Source organism: Equus caballus, chromosome 14 (assembly GCF_041296265.1).
Source record: "Equus caballus isolate H_3958 breed thoroughbred chromosome 14, TB-T2T, whole genome shotgun sequence".
Lineage (NCBI taxonomy): Eukaryota > Metazoa > Chordata > Mammalia > Perissodactyla > Equidae > Equus > Equus caballus.
In genome coordinates this window covers 18,864,321-18,884,662 of record NC_091697.1, presented here as the reverse complement: position 1 = coordinate 18,884,662, position 20,342 = coordinate 18,864,321, and the positions used below count along the sequence as shown (strand labels likewise).

At 54.1% G+C, this 20,342-nt stretch overlaps 1 protein-coding gene across 2 annotated transcripts in view; it reads right to left on the bottom strand.

Moving 5' to 3' along the window:
- ADAMTS2 (ADAM metallopeptidase with thrombospondin type 1 motif 2) overlaps nucleotides 1-20,342 on the bottom strand; it is a 217,682-nt gene that overhangs the window by 86,565 nt on the left and 110,775 nt on the right. For both annotated transcript variants that reach the window (XM_023617040.2, XM_023617041.2), the window contains one exon: nucleotides 8,727-8,929. In XM_023617040.2, coding sequence (XP_023472808.1) covers nucleotides 8,727-8,929 — 203 coding nt within the window. The remainder of the gene's footprint in view (nucleotides 1-8,726; nucleotides 8,930-20,342) is intronic.

The window sequence follows — 20,342 nt, the reverse complement described above, 5'->3', positions numbered from 1 at the left end:
GGTCTTGGGCCCAAGTTTTGTATTTCTTGAAGTCTTGGAACAAACAGATTTTACTTTTTTTTTTTTTTCCTGAGGAAGATTCCCCTTGAACTAACATCCGTAACAATCTTCCCCTGTTTTCTAGTATGTGGGCCGCCAGCTCAGCGTAGCTGCTAACAGAGCATTGTAGGTTCGCGCCCAGGAACTGAACCCAGGCTGCTGAAGTGGAGCGTGCTGAACTTAACTACTAGGCCATGGGGCTGGCCCCAATAGATTTTACTTTTAAAAATGCATATGTAATTCCTTTAATAAAGGCACAAGTCTTCCCTAAGCATTCATCCTTGGCCTCCCATTCAGCTGAGTCTGGAGAAGGACCACCATCTGTACCTGGTGGCTCTCAAGGTGCCACGAACATCTGGGCAGTGTCCTAGCACAGCCCCTTGGGTGCCAGGCACACACTGCCACAGCAGCGCGTTTGTGAGCAGAGGCAGGCTCAGGGGCTGGCAGAACAAGTCCATGAGAGCCCAGCGCCGGGGCCAACAGCAGACGTGGTCAGGGCTGCTGCCTGCAGCCCAGCCCAGGAGCGCCACACACAGCAGGGAGCACGTTTCCAAGGAGGAAGGGTCAAACAGGAGGGCAGTTCCCAGCACAGAGGGGAGCCCGGCAGAGGGGATGTCTTGCCCTCAGGGCTGGGCCCGGGGGATGCCACAGGGCGAGACAGAGCCCGAGGTTGGGAGGAGCAGGAGGGGCTGACAGCAGAGGGACTAGCCATGGAGAGCCACATCTGAGCAGGGGCCCCACAGGGACCAGCGGCGGTGCAGGGACCGGGGTGTGGAGGAGCCAGCTGGGCGGGCCACACTCTGCCACGGCTCACAGCTCCCTTCACAGCCCCCCAGCACTGGGAAGGAGACCCCTGCTCCCTCACGCAGTCCCAGCGGTCCCAGCCTCTCTGCGCAGGCTAAGAGCCCCTGAGCTAAGGGTCTCCTCCTGTCTCATACCATATGAGTGCTAAAAATTAGTGCAAGGGGGGACAGCCCCGTGGCACAGTGATTAAGTGTGCACGTTCTGCTTCGGTGGCCCGGGGTTCGCCAGTTCAGATCCCGGGTGCGGACATGGCACTGTTTGGCGAGCCATGGTGTGGCAGGCATCCATCCCACATATAAAGTAGAGGAAGATGGGCACGGATGTTAGCTCAGGGCCAGTCTTCTTTAGCAAAAAGAGGAGGATTGGCAGCAGATATTAGCTCAGGGCTAATCTTCCTCAAAAAAAAAAAAAAAATTAGTGCAAGGGCCCCAAAGGACAAGGCCACAGCCCACAGCCTGGCCCCGGTGCTCCACAGACCTCAGCACCGTCTTAGGCACAGCTTTCTTCCTCTGGGCAGAAAGCTGAGCAGGGTAACTCCGGGCTGAGCCTCTGGGTGAACAGAGGAGCAGTCGGGCCATGGAGACCGGGCCCGTAGGTGGGAGGCACAGGCCACATCAGGGAACAGGGGATGCTCATGTCGGGCTGTGGGGTCTCAGCACAGGGCTCCAGAACTGGGTTCGTGGCCGAGCGACCAGGACCCATGGTCAGAAGGGACCTGCACCTGGGGCTTAAGGCCCAGCAGTTGTCGTCTTAAAAGTCTTCATCGTTTCACCTTTGAATTTGAGTTTCGTTAAGTGAGGTCTCACAGGACAGAGGAGCACATGTGGGGGCTTGGAGCCCCAGCTCACGTGAGTCCCGCCCCCCAGGACAGGTTCTCTGCCACCCTCTCCCCACCCTGTGACACTGCCATCCTCTGGCGCCAGCAGGACCTGGGGGCAGACACAGGGAGGGTGAGGGTGGGCACACACCCCGTGGCATCTCAGGCTGGGTCACGGCAGCAGTGGCCCCGCCCGAGGCAGGCAGCCCCAGAGGCCTGAGCCTGTGTCCGTCGGAGGTAAGCCCCTCATGCAGCCCCATCCAGGCGCCGGGGGTAAAGAGCCTGGGCCGGCGAGAAGGGGAGATGCCAGGCTCAGTGTCCCTGACACCCCAGCCTGGCACAGCACCAGATGTCCTTCCAGCAGCTGCTGTTGGGCAGATCCGGCACTGTCAGGCCCAGCGGGCTGGCCCTGCCTTGCTGGCCGGGACCCGGGGCCCGTGAAGATCTGTGCCTGCGGAGCACCTCCACCAGCTCCACTCTGGGGCCCCTCTCCCTCCTCCAGCCTTCCTGAGGCCAGCTCGTGCGTTGTGGGAACCTCCGGCCGGCCTGAGGCGCCCTCCAAGCATGAGCCACGACACAGACCTGCTTCATGTCGGCGCTGCCCACACAGGGACACACGCTGACACGTGCATGTGAAACGGGCTCTGTATGTACAAAGATAAATGTAAAACTCATGCTAGGAATTAAAAATTCTAATTTTTCTTCACTCAAAGTGACAATAAATAGAAAATTCTTAAATCCTGACACGTTGAGAGAGAGACTGAGGAAGAGAGGCAGTGGCTTTGCCCGTCCCTTTTACGGTACTTTTCCCTGCTCTGTGAACAGAGCGCACCTGTCAGCTGCACGGGCCTCGGCAGTTTTGTCCCAGGAGGCATTCCAGGTGCAGGACTGCTGCAGCGAAGGCGGTGTGGCGAGAATGGTCAGCTGGTCAGCGGATGCCAGGGTTTGGGAAATGATGCCAGTGACAATGGGCCAGAGACCCACTGCCGGGGGCCACCAGAGGAGAGTTCCCGAAGATGCGTTGCTGCGGGGCACAGGTGCCGGCACACCCAGGGGAACACCGGGGAGGAAGAGGGCTCAGGATGCGACGACGTGCAAAATGTGAGCCGTCGAGAAGACCCCAAGCAAAGCGAGCAGAAGGCGAGCAGCAAAACTGGGAAAATATTTCCCAACATCCGTCAGACAAAAAGTTAAGCTATTTTAATATAAAGTTTCTTCAAATTAACAAGAAAGAAACTAAAATCCCAGTAGAATAAAGGACAGGAATAGGCCAATCATAAAAATATAAGATGATCACTATTTTAAAAAACATATGTATATTTAAAAGCAACCTCATTACCATCAAATAAATACGACTTACAAAAACCATCTATCCCAGTTGCAGCTATGAAACTGCCACAGGTAGGAAGGCAGCAGGGGTGCAAGGAGGCGGGTAAACAGGCACTTGCCCAGCAGAGCACGGAGAGGTGAAACCACAGTAGAGAACATTCTGGCGTGGAAACTTCCAACGCACACACCTGTCGACCCCGGAAGGCACTTTTAGGAACTCTGTTTAAGGACGTGGTAAAAGAGGAGTGATAGATTCGGCTGCAAGGATGTTCATGAACGCTCGAGGCCCATCTGAGCTCTCACAGGGAAACAGATTTTGTTATACGAACATGTCATACAACAATCAGTTACATAAAAAGTACGCCACCGTCACGTGGCGGTGCCACATTGTGCCAGTGTTGAGATGAGGTAGCAGGCGATAACTGGTAGGAGAAAACACTCACATACCTATATGAATACATTTTATCTTTCCATTGTAAATAATACATCATCTGTATTAAATGTAGTATTTCTAATAGACAAACAATGCTACTTTTCTAGATTTAAGGAGAAAAAGAAGGAAACTGCTGGAATGGGTTGGCGGGGTGGGGGGGCGCGGGGTGCATCTGAACACTGTGAGAGCCTTTCTGTGCCCAGGGCTCAGAGAACATTTGCAACCCTTCTCACCCACCGAGAGTCTGAGGTGGAGACAGAGATCGACTGATGAAATCCCATTTTCCCATGAAAAAAGAGAATAAAATGTCTTGCCCATTAGTGTAGGAAGGAAGCTGTACCTCCAGGGATTTCCTGCTGCCATTAGGGTCACATCCAAGTCCCTCTCCACATCTGCCACCTGGCCTTGCTCGCCTCCCACTTCCCCTCCAGCCTGTGCCCCAGGATCCCACACTAGCCCTTTTGCACTTCTTCACATGTGCCAACCTCCTTCCTGCCTCAGGGCCTTTGCACCACTTGTCCCCTTAGAATACTCTACCCCATCTCTTCCCACAGTCATCCGTTATCATTCGAGGCTCAGCTCCAATGTTACTTCCTGTGCACAGCCTCCCTGACCCTTGTATAAAGTGGCCCACCTTCCCCAATCCTTCTCCCTCCTCCACTCAGCAGCAATTTTACTTCCTCTGTTGCATTTATCACTATCTGAAATCATCTCATTTGTTTTTCCCTTGAATACTGTCTGCATCTCCCCACCAGAATGCAAGGCCGTGGCCACAGGGACGGTGTCTTGCCTTACTCACAGCGTTACCCCTTGCCCGACAGATAGTAGATGCCCAATAAACATTCGTTGGCTGCACGGGCAGGAGCCGGGGGTATCAGTCAGAACAGGACATGCTACGCTGCAGCGACAAGGAATCCACCGCGTCAGCAGCTGCACACATCACAGCCCAGTGCAGGCTGGCGGGCCCTGCCCCATTTGTAGCTGCACCTACCGGGAGACGTGGCTTCCAGGGTCACTGTGGCAGGGAAAGAGAGAGAGGGAAGGGACACACCGGCTCTCCACTGCCTCGGCCAAGAGGTGACACGTGTCACTTCCCAGCCACACAACTCCAAATTAGGTGCAGGGGAGGCTGGAAAAATGGAGGAGAGGAGGGGAGCATGTGGATATCTGATGAACCTGAAATGTCTCTGTCACACCAGGACCCACATCCCAGCCCAGGCTCTGCTACAGAGAGACGCCAAAGGGACTCCTGCAGGAGGAACCACCCCAACGATGGGGTAAACCAAGGCAGCTGCCAGGCCGAGTCACGCCTGCATCCTGCCCACCCTGGCCTCTCCTCCTCCTGGGACCCCACATTCCCCAGGTCCCTGCCATGGGAACCCCCACCACATCCTCCTCCCAGGGCATCAACAGCCTTCCTCAAGGGACAGGCTGCATCCATCCAGGGCTGGCCCCCGAGCCTCAGCCACTGGGAGCACTTCTGCCCTGGCCCTGGCCATCCTCACAGCTGACCAAATGCCTCACTTGGAGCGCGTGCCGGGCCGGCTGCCGCCACATCTGTCCTCCACATTGCTCCTTTGGCTCCAGTGCTGACAAACCCCAAAAGCAGCTGTGCACTGACAAGGAGAGGGAGGCGCGCCCTGGCCAGGCCTTCCAGGGCCACTCAGGGCTCCAGCCGCAGCTCCAGGTGAGCCAGCACATCCAGGGTCTCGTGGCCCCCACACCCAGGGCCGCCCACATCGCTGGTCAGCACTGTGCGCCTGGGCACATTCAGAGGAAGGGCACGCAGGAGGTCTCACCGTGTACACACCTTCCAGGACCACACTGTCAAACACGGCAGCCACGAGCCACACTGGCGATTTAAATCCAAATGTAAATTAATTACAAATAAGTTAAGTTACCCATTAGGATGGCTACTATCAAAAATCACAAGTGCTGGTGAGGATGTGGAGAAACTGGAAGGGTTGTGCACCATTTAAGGGAATGTAAAATGGTGCGGCTGCTGTGGAAAACAGTAGAGAGGTTCCTCAGAAAACTAAAAATAGAATCACCATATGATCTTGCACCTCCACCTCTGGGCACATTCCCAACAGAACTGACAGCAGGGCCATGAAGGATTTGCCCATCCATGTTCAGAGCAGCGGTATTCACCAGGAACCAAAAGATGGAAGCAACTCCAGCAGCCGTGGACAGATGACAGGACAGGCAAAACGTGGTCTACCCACACAATGGAATATTATTCAGGCCTAAACAGAAGGAAATTCTGACTCATGTCACAACATAGATGAATCTTGAGGACATTATATTAAGTGAAACAAGCCAGTCACAAAAGGACAAATACGGTATGATTCCTCTTACATGAGGTCCCTAGAGTAGTCAAGTTCATAGAGACAGAAAGGAGAATGGTGGGTGCCAGGGGCTGGGGGAGGGTGGTCTGGGGAGTTTGTGTTTAATGGGTCCAGAGTTTCAGTTTTCCAAGATGAAAAGAGTTCTGGAGATGGACGGTGGTGATGGTTGCACAAGCGTGTGTATGTGCTTGATGTCACCAAACGGTACACTTAAAATGGTTAAGATGGTAAATTTTATGTGATACGTATTTGACTACAATTAAAATTTTTTTAATTAAAATTAAAAAATTCTATTGAAAAAAATACATTAAAAATTCCATTCTTCAATCACATCAGCCACATTTCAAGTGCTCAGGGGCCAGGGTGGCTAGTGGCTGCCTCATTGGACAGGGCACAATGAGCATTTCCAGCACTGCAGAAAGTTCTACTGGACGGCACTGCTCTAGAAGATGACCCTCTATCAAATATCCGTGCTTCCTCAGTCCCCCTCCTCCACGAGACCACCACGGGGCGCCACGTGCCTTAGATCAGCCCCGGGGACTCTCTCCCGGACATGCACTGCCCTGCCTGAGGACACAGAGCCTAGAGGGCACTCCCTGTCAGGCGCCGGACGCTCCAGGCTCTGTCCTCATCTCCTCGACCACGCGGCGCTCTCCTCGCGGTGGGAAGTGGGGCTCAGAGCAGAGGTCCAGATCCTCCCTGACCCGCGGCCCCCTGAGCCCCAGGACCGTCTGCCACACACTCTGCCTCTGCAGGACCAGCCGCTGTGCCTGGACAACCACGCATCCAATGAACACTTGCTGGATGCGGCAGGGAAAAGAGATACCGCCCAACTATTCTTTCTCAGCTCCTGCGATTTATCTCCTGAAATCCTTTCGTTGTGATGATAAAGTTTGCTTCGATTTAAGAATTTTTATATTTCTCACGATTTTCAAGAAACTCAACCACCCCATTATCCAAAACTGACCATGAGGGTGTAAATGAATAAATTGAAGTTGACTGGTAAAACCAAGAGAAAGTTCTAGACCTCTCTCTACCAGCTCACACAGCATGAGGTGTGTGTGACAGAGGGACCTTCTACAGCAGGGAAAAGGCGGATTAGCTCCACCACCCTCCAGAAGAGCTCACCAGGGATGCTCCAGCTTCAATCAGAGTCCCTGGCATACTTCTCAAAAATAATTCTAGATGTGCTGTCACTAAATTAAATATCATCACCATCACCATAGTAACCACATTTTATTTAGAGACTGAGAGGCACATTCACCTCCATTATCTCATTTAATTCTCAAGACAACCCCTGAGAGGGAAATTATTGCCCATTTTAGAGATGAGAAAACCAAGGCTCAGAAGACTAGAGCAGCATTCCCAGTGACACACCTGGTAATCGCGGGGCCAGGAGTTAACCCAGGTATGACATGGTCAGAGATATATATCTGGTCCATAGCCCCAGTTCCTGAGAGACTCCTAAAATCCTCATAATTTTCTGAGTGATGGGGTAAGAGGAAGGTCTTTGGTTATTCATAATGAGCCCCTTTCAACCTGCCTGAGTTCATGCTAATAGGGTGACTCTTGGTGGGCCCCTATATAGTTCAGGGCAGGGCCTCCAGAGTAACCAACTCTGTTATTAGAGGGTTGGAGCTTTCGGTCCCACCCCCCGACTTGGAGGGTGGGGAGAGCGGCTGGAGATTGAGGCCAGTCATCCATGGCCAATGATTCCATCAATCATGGCCAAGGATAGTCATGTGCTGCTTACGACAACCCTCATACAGGACGGTGGTCCCATAAGATTAGCATCATAGAGCCTAGGCGTAGCAGGTGGTACCATCTAGGTTTGTGTGAGTACACTCTATGACGTTCACACAGTGACAAAATCGCCTGAGGATGCCTTTCTCACAACATGTCCCGGTCACTAAGCGACACATGACTGTGGCAGAACCTCCACAAAACCCCACACATCGGGGTTTGGAGAGCTGCCAAGGCGGCGGACCTCAGCAAGGTGCTGGGAAGGCAGCGAGCCCAGGGAGGCCGGGGGAGTCTGCGCACCTCCTCTGTACCTTGCCATCCTGTGCATCTCTTCCATTTGACTGTTCCTGCGCTGTATGCTTTAAAATAAACCGGCGATAGACACCCCGTGAAACAGCCCAGCCTCACAGGGAGAAACGGATTCCCTCTTCAATCTTCAATTTCTCTGACTACCTCAGGAAGCCTCAGATGGGAGTCTGTCTGTCTGTCCCCACCAGCACACACTAAACTCCCTTGTAAGCAGCACGGGCTGTGTCCAGAGCCTGCAGAAGGCAGGACGATCCAGCTGGGACGGAATAACGATCGCTTCACATTTTACTTTTTAGGTTACCTTTCGGTAAAGAACTTTAGGTAAAGAAGTTTCCTCTGAAAATAATTTTGTTTCAAAAAACAGCTAGTCGATTTATAAGGAAATGCATAGTCTGGGTACAACGAGGATACGGTAAAAATCAAGAAAACTGGTCTACGAATGACTTGAGTTTGTGAAAAACTGCCTTAGTGTGTAAACAGCCTTGCCGAGTCAGAATCACCCCCATTTGCAGAGGAGAAAAGAGGTTCAGCGAGGTTGATGGGGCAGTCACCTTTTCTCACCTGTGGACCCAGAAAACCTCCCTGTGACCACGTCGCTCACCCCCAGTTCCTCCAAGAAACGGCAGAAAGTGACCCCTGCTGCCCCGGCTTCCAGCCACCCGCACCCCGCTGCCCCGCCCCTGCCGCCAGGCCCCGCCCCGACACGCTGGCTACCTGGCCCCTGCTGCCAGGCTCCCCACACCCCCACTGCCCCACCCCTGCCACCAGGCTCCACCCCACCCCCACTGCCCCACCCCTGTCACCAGGCTCCACCCCACACCCCACTGCGGGGGACCCTGCCGCCAGGCCCTGCCCCCACACCCCGCTGCCCCGCTCCCACCGCCAGGCCCCGCCCCCCACTTACGATGTTCATGAGCGTGAGCAGGTACTTCTGCACGTGCTCCTTCCCGTGGAACTGGACCACAGAGTCGTCCACGCCCAGCAGGACCTCGATGTTGTAGTCGTCATCAGCAGCGTGCCTGCGTGCCCTGCGCCTGGAGCTATTGACCCGATCCTCCAGGACGCCCAGGGCACGGCTGAGGCTGTCCAGGCTGTCCGAGGAGGCCCCTGGAAGGACAGAGGACACCATCTGCAGCAGCAGCCCGGGCTCAACAGGGATACTGCAGCAGGTCAAAACCCCACTTGGACACCAGTGGGCACCTGCCAGGCACCAGCTTGGCCATCATCTCTTTGAAAAGTCACAGCACCCGAACTGAAGGCATTCTTGTCCTCATTTTACAGAACAAACTGAGGTTCCGGGGAGGCAGTGAGTCCACTTGACCCTGCCAAGTCACCTCAGACCTGGCAGCATGAAACCAACACCTCAGCCGTTGCAGAGGCCAGGTCTGACACCCAGTGATGATCGAGAGGCCAGGAAGCTGGGCCGCCCAGCAAGGAGCGGGCATGGGCAGAGCCAGCTCTTTTCACCCATTCACACACTCGCAGGTGCCCGAGGGGGCTGCCCAGGTGCCAAAGGGCTGGTCTCCCAGATGTTGCCACCTCCAGTTATAACTAGGGAAACTGAGGCCCAGCCCAGATGGTGTGTGTCCCATAGTGTCTCCTTGGGCAGCTCTCCTAGAACTTTCTGCTCAGTCCTCCACTGAAGCAAGGTCCCTCATCTCCAGGCCGGGTCTGCCCGCCCCTCTCCTGGGCAGGGACCTCCTATGGCCCCGCCCAGGTGGACTGTGCCAGCCCCTGGTCCTGTGTGCCAGGAGATGGGAGGTTGCCTGACTGAATCCTGCAGGGGCCAGTATGATCCCCTCTCATGACAGCTCCCCCACAGTCTGCCTGGGCAGGGGCTCACTCCGACCCCCACAAGCTGGACACCTGGCCCAGGGCAGGCAGCCCATCTGGGGCATGGGGCCTGTGAGGCCTCACCTGAGAGGTCCGGGGCCTGGAGCTCCATCGGGATGTCGTCTTGCCATCCGTGCAGCTGCAGCTTCTGCCTCAGTTCCCTTCTACTTTCCCACTGGGCCTAGAGCCCACCCTGGACCAAAGCCCCTGCCCCCACATCTCAGAGTCACAACTGAGCTGAACAGGCTGACCTCAGCACCACTGGTACCCCCAGACCACTTTGCTCCCTCAGCCCCAGCACTCAGGCCTTCTGGAAGCCCCCGCATCCCTGCACTGGTCTCTGTGTCCATGCCATATCCTTGACCCCAGGGTCCTGCTTCTCCTTGACATTCCCTGGGGGTTCGGAGGGTGTCTGAGACTCCTGGCCTGGGAATGACCTTGGACCTCAGGTCATCATGACATCACAGACCCAAGGGGTGGCGTCCAGGCCCTGTGGCCCCTGCAGCCGATGGAAGCCTGCAGGACCACCTCTCTACAGAGTCTTCCAGAGTAATTCTTTTCACTTGTTCCCAAAACCTCTTGTCTGTTGCCTCCTCTGGACAGGGACAGGAACTGGTGCCACGTCACAGTGGCATATGACAGACCCTGGAGGCAGAAGAGGGCTTCGGAAAGCAGCATGGTAGCTCAGGACAGGCGGGGCAGCCTGCCGCGGTCCAGGTCCTGCTCTGCCACTCAGCCCTGCACATGTGTTTCCTCATCCAGTGCTGACAAGGGGCCTCTTTGGTGTGCATTACTGTCCCCGTTTTACAGACAGGAAGACTGATGGACTCAGCTGGGAGCTCTCTCCTTTAAACCTGATGTCTATTAGGTTTGAGGCACAAACCTGTGACCTGAGACCAGAAAGGAAAACTGGAGGGAGGGAGGGGAAGGAGAAGGGCAGGACGGTGGGGGGGTGGGGGGGTGGGATGCGCCGGCTTTGAAAGAAAGGAGTAAGTGGGGCCAGGGCTGAGTGGCTGCTTGCATTCCTGTACCTCCTGGCGCCCTTGTGCCCCTGCCCCAGCAGTCTCCCGTTCCCCTCCACCCCGGACACACGCTCACGCTCACGCACACAGGCACACATGCACATGGCAGGTGTCGCCCAGGGCCACTTGGGGGCCAGGCACACAGGCAGGCAGACAGTGCCCGTGCAGAGCTGATGGCTCAGCTGGGCTGCCTGGAGATGATTCAGGGCCATCCTTGCTGCTCCCAGAGGAGATGCCGGCTACTTCAACCTGACACAGGGGTTGAGGAATTGCTACTCTATTTTTACGCATTTATTTCTTTGCATTTCCAACAAGCAGGGACAGCTCACCTTCAGAACACCTTGGGAAGCAGAAAGCTGGTAATTTCCATTAAAAAAATTCTTCCCTAGGGAAGAGACTGGACATTACCCTCTGCCCCTGTCAATCCAGGGGTCACTGATGGGTGGTCCCTGGGCAAAACCAGACTACAGAGGCGCCTGTTAGAGCCACGTGGTGTTTAAAAAATACCTTATTTGGTATTTCAAAATTGGGAGATTTCACATTGAACAAAATCTAGAATTGCCAGCTTCTCTGAGGAATTAGGAGATGTGGTCAGTGCGGGGATGGGGAGTCACACTGGGCTGTGGAGTGACGGCTGCCCCTGGACACAGGACCATGAGGCTTGGACGCCCAGGCGCTGGGCCTGCCACCCTGCTGTCCTCCTGGCCCCTGAAGGCATCAGTGTGAGCCCCGCCCCCCAGCCAGGCAGTGACCCTCCCCACAGGCCCTGTGGGCGGGGCGGGCAAGGAGGGGCTGGCGGCAGGTGAGAGCTGGCTGGGGCACATCTTGTAGCTGCTTCTGCTCAGCAAGCACAGTTTTTAACTAAATTGTATGTTACAGGTCTGTCAAAAACAACATTTTCTAAAGATGCATTAGAAGTGTTAATTTCACCTCAAGCATAATTACTGTTATTATTTCGATCACTATTATTCTGGGGGGTGGCTTGGATGTTATGTTCTAGGCCATCCCTCTAGGCCTGGCACCTGTAGAAATGCCTCATAGCCCAAGGTCAAAATGCAGATGAGAAGAGAAGACAGGGCCCCTCACGGCACGTGGCGGGTGAAAGCCCTGGAAGCCCCAGCCCTGCTCAGGCCTGGCAGGACATAGGGAGCAGCCCCAAGGTCAGTGGGGTCTGCCAGGCCCACGGGCTAGGGGCCACATAAGCATTGACGGACCCCAGCGGCCAGGCTGATGTTCCACCCCGACAATCTTGGATGTCTCCTCAGTTTCCCCACAGTGGGCTGATCCTGAAGCCCAGGCCATGCAGGGACCCAGACCCCACCCTGGTGCTGGCAGGCCTGTCCCTCAAGCTGAGTCTTGTTGCAGGGAGCTCTGGCCGGCAGCAGGCTCCTGCTCTGTCCTGAGTGGGCGGCCTAGTGATTCCCTGATGCCAACCCCGGCCTTCGGGGCCTGCCTACCTGCACTGGGTTGTCTCTTGGGTCTAAGGGCCTTTGCTCCTCTCGGTCCCTCCAGGCTGGGGACGGGCTCTTTGCCACTCTCCCCTGGAGATTCTCCCACTGGAGCTCCTGCATGCTCGAAGCTGGCCTGCTAAGTCTCAGTGGCACGGAGCTCACCCAGCCCCTTGCTCCATCCATTATTACTGGCCCAGGCCTGGATAATGAGTTGTCAGTGCTCCCACCTCCTGCCGAGACAGGAGGATGGCGCTGCCCTGACTCCTGTCGCCTCTGTGCACAGCCTCCCCGACGAAGAGAAGTCGCTGGCCCCCCCAGGTGGCTGACCCATGGTAAATGGGAGAGACTGGACCCTGGCAGGCATCTGCGACAGGACCCTGTCTTTTCCATGCATAGCCACAGGGGTTTAGCTCCTGGCATTCCCTGCACTGGGGGACCCTTCTGGATGGCAGCTGGGGCTGTTTTTGCTCATGTCTGAGGCAAAGGACAGCACAGCAGGAGGCTTCTGAGGGCTGTCCCTCGTTTTAGAGTCTCTGGGGGAGATCGGAGAGGATTCCTCAGAGTCCATCAACACGCTGGGGAGAGGACGGGAAAGAGGAAGCAGAATGGCATCCAGGGAGTCCCGCAGAGCCTGCCCTGCAGCGGAACAAACAGGTCACAGCCGCCCAGCTCATCTACAGCCCCTGGAGCACAGGGGGCTGCCCGCACTGCCCCCACCGCTGCATCTGGGGGCGGGCTGTGTGCACAGCCCTTCACAGTGACAAAGCTCCACTACCCACAAGCAAGGAGGAGGCTGCTCACCATCCCCATCACTGTCCCCATTTCAGCATCAAGGAACCCCAGGAGCAGACAGATAAAGTGACTCAGACAAGCCACACCCCAGAGGAGGAGCCCGGACCAGGCCAGGCCAAGCCATGGGATCCAAAGTCGTTAACATGCCCAGAGGGGCTCCTACAGTCGGCAGCACAGGGGGATGGTTTGGGGAAACTGAGTTTGGTAGAAGAAACAGGCACATTTAGCCTAGAGAAGAGAAACCCTGGAGTCCTGAGTCTTCCAGGGCTCAGAGCGTCGCACAGGCAGTCCTGGCTCTGCAGGCTCAAGGGTGCCTGGGTGCTGCTGCTGTCCCTGTGCACGTCCCATGCCCAGGCCTTCGCTGGGCTGGCCTCTTTGCCTGGGTTCCTTTTCTGCTGCTGCTGCTGCTCCTGCCCAAATGTAGCCCCCGCCAGGCTGGGCAGGAGTCCCCCAAAAGGCCCAAAGGAAAGAGGGCCCACAGCCCCTGGTGCCGGAGCCCCACTGCCTCCCACCCACACTGGACTCAGGGACATATTTGGTCCCCATCTGCCGCCCCCACAGGGCGCACGCCTACGGGGCAGGGTAAGTAGAACCTGGAGAAGCCTCTCAGTGACAGGGGATGATGGCTGTCCCCTCTCCCTGGAATGATCTTCCCCTCATTTTTCACTGGACTGCTCCCTCTCGTCCTTCAGATGTCAGCTGAAATGTCACCTCTTCGGGGACTCGCCTGTTTCATCCCTCCCCGCCCCGTGTCTCCCCGACTGCATCTTGTTATCTTCCTTCATGTGATGCTCTGCTGTCTGCAGCTCTGATCACCTGTGAACTTACTTGGGCATCACCTGCCTCTCCCCTTAGATGGAGGCCCCCTAGAAGACAGGGGCCCTGGGGTCTTACGTGCCTTGGCTTCCCCAGTGCCCTGCAGGTAAGTGCCGGGCTGTGAAGGGTAGGAGCCAGGGCAGAGAGGTAATGGGAGGGAGCACAGTGCCCGGCAGGGGAGGGCCCCATGGGAGTCAGGCTGGAAGGAGAGGCAGGTGCAGCAGGACCAGGAAGGCCAGGTGGAGTGGGAGGGTGGGAGAAAGTGAAGTGACAGGCAGAGGGGCACAACCTGGCACGAAACCAGGAGCAAATTACTTATACAAATGGCCCAGGAGGAGTTAAGACAAATGGGGTGAAGAGAGGGACCATGTAATTGCCAACTAAGAGAAACAAGACAACAGTATTTATGAGAGAAAACATAATCCAAGGCATTAACGGGACAAACAGATAAACAATTTATTGAGAAAATATAAAAGAGAGGAGACCCCGCACCTCACAGAGCTTTACCTGCTACTTCACCTGGGAGAAACGGACAAAGCCACAGTTCTCTGCATTGTCATACATTTATTCCAGCAAACAACAGATGAAGTTGATGAAACATTAGGTAGGGCTGAAGAAGATGTGAATTACTAAGACAATCTAACGATTAAGCCCAACAACTAGAAAACACACGTGGAACAAGTCCCGAGTTTGACCACACATTAGAATAAACAGAAAACTCAAAACCGTGTCCACAATCGCTACCACAGAGATGAAGTCAGAGAAAACAAGAAGCAAGACCCTCAAACCCTAAAACCAGACATTAAAAACACAGCTCTAAAAGCCTGGGCTAAATAGAGAATAGAAATTCTAATTGTTGGCTGAAGTTAAAAACCTGAATAAACCTTAGAAGAAGTTGAAAAAGTAGTCCAAGAAAGCCCAAACTCAAAGAAATGGATACTTCTCATTGTACATAGAACATGTATGCAAAACTCAGTAACTTTCTTCTACACAGAAATAACCAGACAGAAAATAGAACGGAAAAAACGGGTTTATCAACTATAGCAACAAATCCCACAAAATATCTCAGAATAAACAAGAATAATGAACATATAAAGACCACACAGGGAGTAATATACTATAGTCTAAAACTCTTCAAAAATACAAAGACGACCTCAGTAAACGGAGACAAATGACACAAGCCTGGAATGAAAGTTGATTCTCCTCCAAATTAATCTACAAATTTAACATGATCTCTATCCAAGAATTGTGAAAACTTAACAAAGTAATTCCAAAATTCAACTGGAAGACTACCTATGAAAGAATAGCCAGAAAAATGCTGAAAAGAATAATCATGGGGGGGGGGGGTACTTACCTTTCAAAGTAACAGAACATATTACAAAATAATTTTAATGAGAACACATCAGTACTAGTGTCATGAAAGATCAATAGGATGAAATGAAAAGTCCAAAAACAGATCCAAGCATATGAGCAGCTTCCGGATGAAAATGGTGGACTGAACACATACGTTCAATTTAGCTCCTTCCTGGAACCCCATTACAACTTAGTAAAGGGATGTTTTGTAAAAAAACACAAGCCCACAAGGACAGGGAGAGTAGGAGAGGAGGAAATAACAGCAGAACTGTTGGCTGGAAAGCAGATGGCCACGTGGTAACAGACTTAGCATATCCAAGAAAGTTGAATTCCAAGCTGGCGATGAGGAGAGCCAAGACTCTCCCAGACTGCACTGCAGAATCCTCCCAAGGCACCAAGGACCTCTGGAAGTGGGGGTCCAGGGCGGATTGAAATAAGTAGGACTAGTTGATGGCTAATGCTAAATCCCCCCCCCACCCACACGCTGTGCCCATAACTAACACTGGCATTGATCTGGAACCTCATTCTCTCAAAAAGGTGGAAAAGGCAGTCTCTGGGCTACAGGCACCAGGTGTGGTTGAGAGCATGGGTCCCACACTGGAATCAGGAGGACTAAATGAATGCTGAGACACCAGCCTGCTTCCACGATTCACGCCTGGAATGCTGGTGCTCAGGCCTTTACACCCAGGCAGGAGACTGGTGGTGGTGGGATGGCGGCTCTTCTCTAGCGACTCTGACCAACCAAAGACCAGAAAGCAGATTCAGTGTCCACGGTCCCCTCCCACATGCACTGAGCTCCCAGTCACCTCTTTTGTAGCCCAACCTTATATATGAGCAGCCAGCCCATGCTAACCACCCCTCAGGATAAGCTCCGGACATGGCAGATGGAGAGCAAAATGAACAAAATCACCAAAAAGAGGAAAGTGGAGGAAACAGAGACTACGTAGGAAGGTGGGGAAACCTATCATTAGTAACCGTCTGAGAGCTACAAGAAATTACATCCATTAAACAAGAACAGGATGAGAACAGTCAAAAGGGTTCTTTGAAATTAAAAGCTTTTCAGCAGAAATGATAAACTCCATAGAAAGACTGGGAAGATAAAGCTGAGAAATCTCCCAGGACGTGAAATAGCAAGACAAAGACTTGAACAATCAGGAAAAAAGATAAGAAAATTAGAGGACCAGACACGAGGTGTATCATCTATATATAAACAGAAGCTCCACAAAGACAGAAAAGAGGAAACAGAGAGGAAAGAATTAAGGAAATAATTCAAGAAGATTTCCCACAACTACAAGGTGTCCCCAGACTGAAAGGGCCCTGCTCGTTCCCAGCACAGCAGATGAAAATAAACCCACCATGGCACACTGCCGTGGAGCTCAAGGACACAAGGAAGCTTCTACTGCAGACTTTCATAGAGAATAAGGGGGTGGGGCAGCAGTTACAGACGAGGTCACAGACGAGTGGAACCAGAAGGACTTTAGACTTCCCAAAAGCAGCATGAGAAGCAGGAAAACAATGGAACAAAGCCTTCAAACCTCAGAAGGAAAATTATTTCCCAACTGGACTTCTATACCCAAATTCTCTATTAAGTATGAAAGTGGAATACAGACATTTCTGGACATGTAAATTCTCAGAAGTTTTACCTGTCCAGTGCCCCTTCTCAAGAAGCTACTGAAGGATATGCTCCTTGCAAAACAAAAGAGACAACGAAGAAAGTGGAAGACCACAGATTCAGAAAGCAAGAGACCCAACATGAGAGATGAGGAGGGAATCCCTCGGTGAAATGATGCTGAAAAGCGATCCCCAGATGGCAGCTCTGCACCAGACCTGGAGGGCAGCTGAGCCACACTGCAGCAGCGGGACCCAAGAGATGGACTGTCATCACTAAGACCCCACTTCCATCGGCCGTCTTCTTACCCCGAGGACGGAAGGCCCAGGAGAGCTTGGCCCAGAGTCTCATCGGCCCTTGGCTTGTCTTGGCCATGGCTGAGGAGGGTCTCTCCCTCGTGCTCTGCTGAGGGCACGCACATCACTCGCAGAAGTTCTCAGCTTTTCCCTGAGGGCTGCAGGGAGGCCACGGTGGGCTCAGAAGCGGAAAGTGCAGAGCAGCCCGCTCCCTCTGACTGCACTGCTGCTGCGTGTCCAGTGCCTGGTCTGCACCTCCGTCTTGCCGGGCGCCCGACTGCAGAGAGCCCTGTGTTTCCCAAGACTCGCTCGTGACCTTGCTCACGACCTCCCCAGAAGGGGCCTTGTCAACTCCCAGAGAAGCAGAAGGCAGACCATGACCAGGAGACTGTTCCGCTCACCTCCACCTGGAGCCTCCGTCCAGCGGGGGCAGTGCTGCCCTCTCCTTGCAAGGCTGGTGGGTGCTTGCCCTCCGTTTTAATATTAATTACCTTTGATATTCATTTACATGTAAATTGTAAACAGGATCAAATGATAAAATAGAAAATAAAGTTAGTAAGTGATAAGGTAGCGATTCAAAACTGGGTGATGTGGTAAATGGTGGGAGTGGAGCAGGTGTGGACATTCTGGCCATCTGCACTACTTAGTCAATTATGTGCAGGGCACCTGATGGCCAGTAATTTCACTCTTTGGCCTGTATCCTAAAGACATGGGATGTCTATAGGACATCCAGTCCCCTCCTCAGACCAACCCTGGCCCTGTGAACCATTTTTCATTCCCCTTGAGTGGACGTACAGACAGGCATGCTCACACCCGTTCCTAAGGAGGCAACTGAGAGCCGTTCATGGCAGCGTTGCTTGGGTAGGTTGCGGGTAGTAGGAGGCAATGTTTGTCATCAGTGGGCAAGAGGAGGGGTGCACCCCACACACCGCTACGTGGAGGTTAGAAGTCTGACACTCTCATAGACAGACGATCTGAGAAGCAGAGTGCCAAGTGCAAAAAGTAAGCAACAGAATGAGATATACAATGCAGCACAATTTATGTCAACTAAAAACATACACATTCAAGGAGCAACACTGATTTTGCAAAAATACAAACTGACAAAAGGATCCCCTTTGATCACCTTAGAATGGTTGCTCACTTCAGGGGAAAGGAGAGGAGAGAGTGGATGTGGAGCTCAGTGGTCTCTTTCTTTAATAATGTTGGGACAACTGGTTAGATGGAGGAGGAAAAGATCAAATCCTCACCTCACATCTTAAGCAAAAACCAATCCCAGGTGGGCTGGTGACCTGGGATGATGAAAATGCAGTCACAGAAGTGCTAGAAGAAAATTCAGCTAAATGCTTTTTTATAAACTCAGTGTTGGGCAGGCTCTGGACCCCAAGGCCAGTGCACTTTCCAAGTCTCCCGAGGACTGCCCCTTGCCCATGAGCTGTTCCGCATGCCCCTGGCCTCAGCTGGGCAGGCACGTGGGCAGGTGGACATGCATGCTGAGGGTCCCGCTGCTGCCCAAGCCGACAAGCGTGTGGATGAGAACGAATCACTCTCCCTTCCCCAGGGCTCAGCCGCTGAAGCTTAAATCCCTACACCCGCCCTGCAGAGCAGGACCTGCTGTGTTGCAAAGAAGGGAGAGTGACATTTACGGAACTGGAGCAAGGCCAGAGCGCCAGCCCAGCTCTCCTGCTGCAACCGCTGCAGGCCCCAGCATGAGCAGCAAGCCAGGCCTGGGGGTTCAGAGTCCTGGACACCAGCAGCCTTGGGGAGCACACTGGCACCCCAACCCAGGGGAGGTCATCTGGAAGAAGGTCATCCCCTCCACTTGTTAATGACTGCAAGCTCCCAAAAGAGGATCATTAAGATAACAGACGTTTGTGGAGAAGCAGAGTCAGGCCCTGTGTGGAAGCGGCAGGCTCCTCCAAGCCTCTGGGAGCAGAAGGCGGCTCAGCCCCACGGGGCTATTGGCACAGAGCCCCACGGGTGAGCTTTATTAAAAGATGCTCATTAGGATTATTTCATCTCAGTTCTTTATTACTTTATTACTGAATCAGAATTAATTTTTGCAACTCGGGCAGACGCAGCTCATCCAGTGTCATTTTTACGACTCGAGGTGGTGGGGAGGAGTGGGGGGCGGGTGGGGCGGGGCTCCTGGGCCACGCTGGCCCCTGGCTGGTCCGTGAGGGCTGTGTCTGTAGCAGCTGTGCCGCATCTCAGAGATAAGCTTGGAGGTCCACAAACTGCCTCGAGTTCCAGGCCTGCCCACCCCTCCAGCACTTGAGGGAAGAAACACAGGCTCTGGAGAAGGAGAGAGCACCGCCCCCGGAGCTCGCCGGCCCCGGCTCCCCGGCAGTACGCTGGAATACCCCGGCCTGCCCAGCACCACCTGCCCTGCTAGAGGTCAGTGACGCCACCTGGAGCTGTGCCATGTGCGACGTGCCCCTTCTCTGGGCGCTGCTCCTTGATTTCCTTTTGGTGAACTACCTTCTCCACTCCCGGGCCACATGGCTCAGGGGGAGCCAACCCCACTGAGCCCCGGCTCTGGGATTGCCCACCTGGCCCAGGCAGGCCAATGCACCCCGATGCCAAGCATTTCCTGGAATACCTGGGAAGAACCCCTCTCTTCTCTCTCTGCTGGGGTTGCTAGGCTGGAAAATTGTGAGCCAGGGGCTGCTGGGGCCTCCTCCTCCCGTGAGAAGCAGAGCTGAGAGATGAAGAGAACAGGTGACACCGTTGAGCTTCCAAATCCAGCCATGGCTGAAGCTGATACACCCTTGGACTTTCCAGCTCTTTGAGTCAATTCATTTGGATTTCTGTGTCTTGCAGCCACAAGAGTCCTGACATAATCCCACATACAACCACGTGCACTGGCTGAAGCTAGACACCGTCCTCAGGTTGTGTGGCTAGAGCACCCTCAGATTCTTAGCACCAGTGGGTGCTGCTCTGTTCTGCCCTGTGCTGGCACTTCCTACCTTCGGAGGGACCCCGGTATGGAGGTAGATGAGAGAAAGTCCTCTGTGGATTTAAGGTATGTGACCAAGAGAAAGGGGCCAGGCCCTGGTTCAGCCCACACAGATACATGTCCTTGAGAAGTGAGGGGACCTGCCTGATGACACAATGGCCCCAGCAGAAGTGTTGAGGACACTGAGGTTGGGCCCAAACCAGCAGGGCTGTGCCAACAGACCAGGAGCTCCCAGAACCCCTCCCAGGCTCCCTGCAGCCGGGCTGGGGCCGACTGTCCACAGCCCTCACACAGAGGGTTCCAAACGCCCCTGCCCTGCTCTACGTCCCACACCTGCCCAGTCCCCCCAGGCTGGCCTCCTGCTGGCTTCCGAAGCCCACCCACCCCCAGGG